A 7,536-nucleotide genomic window follows, 5' to 3' on the forward strand; every position below is an offset into this window, starting at 1 on the left:
GATTCCTTTCACTTCCCTCACTGTAAAAGTAGAATTTTTAGAACAGATAACCATGAGACAGCTAAATCGAATTTCTGTGGAACTTGACAGAAAAAAAAGCTCGATGTCCTGATTTCACTTGGCCCAGAGTGGGACTGTTGCTGCAGTGTTCAAAACTGGTTCTTCCAGTGTTTTTCCAAGTAGTTGCAAAGTTTCAGTGTATGAAATGTATCTGAAGAGTTGTAGCATAGCAGTTATTCATGGGAACATGAATATGTTATGTGTTAAGTCAGTGTTCTCCCTAGTTTTGGATTTTTTTCCCCTTATTTAACTGCACCTGTAATAATAGCGCTAACACTTAAAGGGAAATGAGGGCAGTTTAGATTTTAATCGGAGACCCAGAAACATTTCCTATGTTGTCATTATGTTTTCTATATTTAATGAGAGGGCAAGGCTTTGTGATGAAATAAGAAAAATTCAGTTGATATCATCCGTTTATATTTGTTGGTTCATCACTAACACAACACGGACCTTGAACTATAATCACGACTACCGATGTCGTGTTTTGAGATCCACAGAATACAATGAAATGTGATAAACACCTCTGCACCAGCTCATCTGAAGCGGCACACATCTGTATGTATTCTGTATGTGTTCACGCGCACACACTATCTGTGCAAATGTGCAAGAGTGAGCAAGAGAGAAGAAGAGAGAGGGAATGTAAGGGGGAGAGACAGTTCAGACTAAGACCAACCCCCGAAGCTGATGCATGTTTCAGCTAAGGTCGCACTTCACTCCCTCTGCCTCGTCAGTTTGACTGTGACTCACTTGGTGTGCTTGTCTGGATTCTGATGACTGAACAGCAAATGAAGTGCAGGATAAAAGTAATACTACAACATTTCCCAGGTAATTTCTTTCGTTCTTTCTTTGTGTTTCCCATGTCTGATTCAAAATTTGACAATATTGTTACCATTTTTTCTTTAGACACTTTGTTTTAGTTGAAGTTGAAGTTAAGGCTTGTTTATACAGTTTAGAACACAGGTTTTATATTTTCCTGATTTGCGTAAAAATGTATTTGTAACATCTTAACCTTGCTTTTTTATTTTTATTTTGTATTTTTTTTTTCTTCTGTCATACCAGGGATAAGCAAGGATGCCAAAATATCTTAACTAACATTTATAGATATTTCTCTCTAAGTGATATACAGGAAAAAAAAACATTTTTCCAGGAAATTTGAAATCTTTGAAAGAAAAAAAGTGCTTATAGTCAAATGCTCATAGTCACATCATTTGACACAGAAATCCTTGTACGCTTTTATAATCTTCATTCATACTTTTCTACATTATGTAAATCATGACTGTACAATGGAGAGAGCCGACACACAGACACTATGCTCATGTTGCATTCATTTCCCAAATTCTTGCCAGTGAGCTAAATGAGTTCAAGCCTCCAGAACATTTGTTAAATGTTAACACATGACTCAAGAAAAAGGGGGGAAAAATCCTTCACACAACAAGAGACTGAAAAGAATGTAAACTTAATCACCCCTGACTGTATCCAGCCTAATGGCTAAATCCATCAGTGTATTTATATTGGAATTGGCCAATGGCGTAAACTTCAGACGTGCTGTTTCTGTATTAAACTTTGAGGGTTTAAAGTAGATTTGCACATGTGAAGTTGGCTTCAAACACACGTCATGTACACAATGAAAATGAGCTGCATGTGTGTCAAATCAAACACACACAGTGTGATGGTTCTTGTCTAACAACCTTAGAGTAACTGGCATTTAGTTTATACTCTGCTGCAAAACCTAAATGTCCGTCTGACATTAAATTTACCCCTCTGCTCTTTGCATATTATTCAGCCCAGCACACACAAACAGCAATAGTTACTTTCTCTCATCTGTTTTAGTGAGTAACAAGAGGTCAAGCCTAAGTTAAATGAAATTGAATATGCATTCATACTTGCCTGTACATGTATCTGTCAGACGATGCAGCAATAGATTTCATATATTCAGCCTACACTTTGGTTTCTTTGGATTCATCAGATTTGACGCGCTCAATCTTTTTGGGCCAAATGTCAGATTATGGGACCAGTAAATATCCACTTTAATATGTACATTTAAAACTGTGACAATTTTAAGCAGTTATTTTCAATTTCACTGATTCTGCATTTCATCTTGCCATCATTTTTATGCTCTATTCTCATGTCTTTTTGCAGTGCATGTCTAAGCTCTCTAACCAGGCAGAGCTCAAAACCACCCTCTGCTGGCAAAAAGAAGCAAAGAAAACATCTGAGGATCCTGGAGGATTACACTGTATATGCTGCATGTAATCCCTCTATGTATTGAAAGGGCTCTGGCATTTTTTGTGAGAGTGGGTATCCATTTGATAAATTCTTCACCGCTCCTACTACTGAAAGCACATCATCAAAGATGACTTTGTAGCTACTGAGTGCACACAGAATAGAAGAAAAGCAACATCAGGCATGGAGGCTTTAAATTCTTCCAGTAGAGTGACTTCAGCTTCACCCCCCACCTCCACTACTCCCTCATGTTCATGCTACCTGCAGTTCTTCTGTGAATACCAGGACAAATCTGTCATTGAAAAGCATTACAACTACACTGAGAAGCTGAGCAACCGTGATAGGCTCAAACCTGAAAGCATTGCCTTACTGGTGGTGTGTGTCCTCATCATCCTGGAGAACACTGTGGTTCTGCTTGCCATTTGGAGGAATAAAAAGTTCCACCTGCCCATGTATTACCTGCTGGGAAACCTGACTCTGTCAGACTTGCTGGCTGGTATTGCCTACATGGCCAATATCCTCCTATCGGGAAAAAATACTTTAAAACTGACACCATTGATGTGGTTCCTCCGGGAGGGAGGGGTCTTTATCACTCTGGCTGCCTCTATAATTAGTCTACTAGCCATTGCAATTGAACGCCATGTCACTATGGTGACTATGAGGCCGTATCATGGGGCAAAGCGGGGACGCATGTTGGCACTAATTGGTGCGAGCTGGGCCGTGGCAGGGTTTTTGGGAATCCTCCCAATATTGGGATGGAACTGCATTCGCAGACTGGACCAGTGTTCAACGGTGCTCCCGCTTTATGCCAAAAGCTACATTCTGTGCTGTGTGTCTGTGTTCAGCGCTGTGCTCTTGGCCATTGTGGTGCTTTATGTGCGTGTTTTCCGCATCGTCCGCACCAACACACAGCGCCAGCGGCTTGGCTTGTCAGGCAGCATAAGGAAGGGCTTAGCCAGGAAGTCAGAGAAGTACATTGCTCTCCTCAAGACAGTCACCATTGTCTTGGGAGTCTTCATCGCCTGTTGGCTGCCCCTTTTCATTCTCCTCCTGATAGATTTTTCCTGCCCCATCGGTGGATGCTCTGTGCTCTACAAGGCTGATTACTTCCTGGGAGTAGCCATTATCAACTCGCTCCTCAACCCCATCATCTACACACTGACCAGTAAGGACATGAGGAGGGCCATTCTGAAGCTCCTCTGTCGGCCGTGTCTAATGACCTCGGATGGGCAGGTGAAGAAGATTGGGATGCCGTTCCTGGAGTGCAGTTTCAGTAAAACTGAGGTGCCCTCCCAGAAGTTAGAACCGGGTCTGGAGACCACCATTTCTTCTGGAAATGTCATCACCACTCCATCTACAATTAAAGCCCTATACCCCAAACTTTTTAAGTCATAAAGACTTTGACTGACTGTGTCCAAAATGTGTAAATGGGTTTCCCGCTCAATAGAGGATATGTAGCACATCCACTATTGAGAAACAGTTCTGTGGGTTTGTTTTCAAAGAGCCAAAGAAAGGGGGGCGTATTAAAGACGATGACTCACCTTTGACAGTGTGGCGCAGTTATGGCAATATAACTGAATCACCGAATTTCATTTTGATGAAGCATACCAAACCAGAGAGCAAAGGATGTAATTCAAATGTGAACAAGCAATGGTTTTTATGTATATGATGCTAGCAATATGTCTCCTTTATTAATTTGCACTGACATATGCAACCTTGGACTCAATTATTTTCCTGGGCTTCTGTATTTTGTGTGAAGCTTAGAAGGATGCTTATGTAAACTCAAAGAGAGAAAGACTGAAAACTATGTACTTGCTGGAATAATATGGAGGCTAACGTTTCTCATCTTGCAGTTTCTTAAGTGCCTTAAAGTCAGAATAAAAACTCCTAACAGTTACAGTGTGTAATCTGCAGACACCTGGATTTCGCTGGTTCGAAGACTGATCGTGTGGTAGATTTGCACGCGTAGATGTTTGGTTACACATATCTGTGTATGTGATGCAAAGGAATTAAGTTGACAGGAAAAAGGTGGCACCCTTCTTGAAATTACTGAATGCTGAATGCAAATAAAGTATGTGGGAGAGGAGGTGCAGAATTAAAAACCCCTGACAGTTTTGAAATGACAGATGGTTAACCTATCTGCGGTAGACGTGGAAAGTTGTTGGGGTCGTGTCCAGTGTTTTTGAAATGTCAGCCTGACATCTGCAGTAAAAACCGCTGCATTTACAAAATGTCAGCATACTTAGCATGGGATTAACTGAAAGATAATGTTACAAGTAATGTTTACTTTCCACTGGCTGACAGCTTAACTCCAACTGAAACCAAATCAGCTGCAGTTGCATCATGTCAAGGCTTCACATTGCAGCTTGTGAAGAAGACAACCTTAGGAAGAAGTTCATTCAGCTGCATCACAATTTTTATGGATAAAAATATTTCTGCCTTTGTAAGTTACAGCTCATTCTAAACTGGTATAAATTTACCGAGCAATTGTTTCAGTGATTCCTTTCATTGTTCATCAAGTTAACAGAACATTTCAGTTAAAGGTACTGAATGATTTTTTTTTTTCTTACGTCATTCAAGACTTTAATTGATTAAATGAGGTTGTGGGTTTTTTGTACTAAAATGTATGTAGTGAACTTGATGTATTTGTGAGCATATTTTATATATCTCTATTGTAAATTATATATATATTTTGTAACAAGAAAACGTTAGCAAAATTTGTGTTTCTTTTCATAAAAGAAATAAAGTGTTTCTCTAAAACATTCCAATGGGTTTTCAATTTATTTTCACTGTTAGTGCCCTGCAGCATTCTTAAGTGCTTCGGTGTGTATTACTGTGTTAGTGTAGCTGTGGTTAAGCGAAGAAGTATCACAGGAAGTCAGCCTCCCTCATTTCACATCTGGTAATGGCATTGACCTATATACTTCAACTTTAGCCCATCTCAGTATGGCTTAACCTCCACACAATGCCTCTTTTAAATAAATACTTCTTCACCAGTGGTTAAGAGTTGCTATCACCTCACACTCATCTGGCCTCCACATTGCCAGTCATAGTTAACATGTAGAGAGATTACACGGCTGTTATGTATCCAGTTAAGCTACAATAGAAAGATATTGATTGATTTGCAGAAAACTAAAAGAAGCTGCTAAATGGTTTTTCAGTTGTTGTTGTTGTTGTTGTTGTTGTTTTGTCAGGCCACTGTTAAAAAAAAAGTCAATAATGCAAAGCACGTCTAGTGTGACAGACAGCAGATTTTTTTTCATGTGATTTTAACTGTCTTTGCCCTAAAGGCATTCTGCAGTCAACCATAAACCCCTCTTCCTAGCCCGTTTGGCGCCCCGGGCGAACACTCCCTCTGGTCCCCCCCCCACACACACACACAAAACATATTAAGGATTATACATTAACATAAAACTGTTGTCGGAACCATACTGAATTTCGCCAGACAAACACACACAGACACACATATGAAGAGAGAGAGAGTATGCATTGATGCATTGTATGCAAACAGCTACCAAACAGCCATCATAATTCCTCATACAATGAGAACAGGATAAATCAACAATTGACAATGACTAATTAATATTGAAATCTGTAACATATTGTATTGTTTGGAGTTTAGTCTGTTACTGTTACTATTTTTTACCATTTCTTCTTGGAGCAGCTGTAATTCACATAATTTCCTTAGGGATTAATAAAGTATTTTAATTCTGATTCTGATTGTTTCAGGATGACCTGCCATTATCCAGTGACACATCTGCTTACCTGTATCTTTTGCTCGTTTCTCTTCCTCTTCTTTTCTCTTTTTTCTAAACTGAGCACCTGATGGCTTTGAACTTTTCTTGTCCATCTTGGTTTTAATTTTGCACTCCAGTATGAACACAAATCCCCCAACTCGAGGATCACCACAACATAACCTAATAGGCTTACACCTTAGTTCACAGATTCACTTTATTTCTGAGTTTTCACACAACCCAGGATTCAAATCATGAATACATAATGGGCTTGGATTTACAACATTATGAATTAAATGTGCTCTATTTGGAAGCAGCCAGCCCCCCTCCCCTTTCGACGGGCTGTGTGTGAGACTTTAAATCATCAAACTGTAAATTATAAATTTTAAATTGTTATTGATCCCTTTACCCCGAGTCCTAAAGTGTATATTTATTTTCTTACTCTTCTTATATTTATTGTTTGTTTACTTTCACTGCTGTAACTGGAGCCTCGTCGTCTCGTCTCTCTATATACTGTACTGTATGTAGCGAAGATGACAATAAAGTTTACTTTGACTTCAGCAGCAAGCAGGCGCACTGAGGGCTCTCGCGCTCACTTTTCGTGTATAGAATTTCGAAAAAACATCGGTGCAAATTATAAGTCTGTATCATAATGTCGGGTGTTTTCGTGTTTGTTGTTTTGTTTTTATTTTGTTTTATTTTGCGATTGGATATTAGATGCCGCTCCAGCCAGCCAGAGAATCCCCCGCCGCCCCGCCCTCTCCTCCCTGTGCCGCAAGCAGCAGGCGCGCCTCGCAAACGGAGGGCGCCCTTACTCCCAGCAAATGGGCGATAGAAAACCTATCGGTGCCTATGTCGTTCCCAGTATGCGCTGGCTGATGTCGGGGCAGCATGAGTACGAGCAATTTTTTTTTTTGCCGATGTCCGTGATGCCGCCCCCCACCACGATGCCGCCCCGGGCAACCGCCCGTGTCGCCCGTATCTAAAACCGCTACTGCCTCTTCCAGGCGTTTGCTGTATCCACTGTGCCTGCTGGCAGAGGTCATCAAGTCAGGGAATCTTTCCTGTCCTCCAGCTTGCTTTTTGTTGCAGCAGACTCAACTGTTCGAAGTCATGACCACCAGTGACTTATAAATAAAAAAAGTTGGTATGTGGTTTTTCAGGGTTTCTTTTAAATGTCACACCACTGTTAGAAATAAGCTGTCAATAATGCCCAGCACACCAAGTGTAATAGTGCACCCAATGTAACCTTTGATAAACACTGAACACTAAGGTTTTGTTTTGTTTGTTTGTTTTCCTGTCAACCAGTGATTAAGAATGACTATCGCCTCACTCTCACTGGCCCTCCACATCGACTATAGTTAAAATAAAGAAAAATTACACAGCTGTTATGTGTCCAGCTAATTTAGCTCCTATAGCAAGAAAACTGTGTTTTTAGTGCCTGCATTTATGTCTACATTTGTCTTATAATACTGCCAAAGTTACAGTTAGGAAGACATGGTTTTTAATGCTAACATGC

The 7,536-nt window shown here is 40.3% G+C and overlaps 1 protein-coding gene across 1 annotated transcript; it reads left to right on the top strand.

The window, feature by feature from the left end:
* Positions 1–663: 663 nt before the first annotated feature.
* On the top strand, positions 664–5,588 carry s1pr5b (sphingosine-1-phosphate receptor 5b). Its single transcript, XM_085162889.1, has 2 exons — positions 664–885; positions 2,200–5,588. The coding sequence occupies exon 2, from the start codon at positions 2,467–2,469 to the stop codon at positions 3,676–3,678; it is 1,212 nt and encodes a 403-aa protein (XP_085019015.1). The 5' UTR covers positions 664–885; positions 2,200–2,466; the 3' UTR covers positions 3,679–5,588.
* The last annotated feature ends 1,948 nt before the right edge of the window (positions 5,589–7,536 follow it).

This window comes from Neolamprologus multifasciatus, chromosome 6 (genome assembly GCF_963576455.1).
Source record: "Neolamprologus multifasciatus chromosome 6, fNeoMul1.2, whole genome shotgun sequence".
In the NCBI taxonomy this organism is placed as follows: domain Eukaryota; kingdom Metazoa; phylum Chordata; class Actinopteri; order Cichliformes; family Cichlidae; genus Neolamprologus; species Neolamprologus multifasciatus.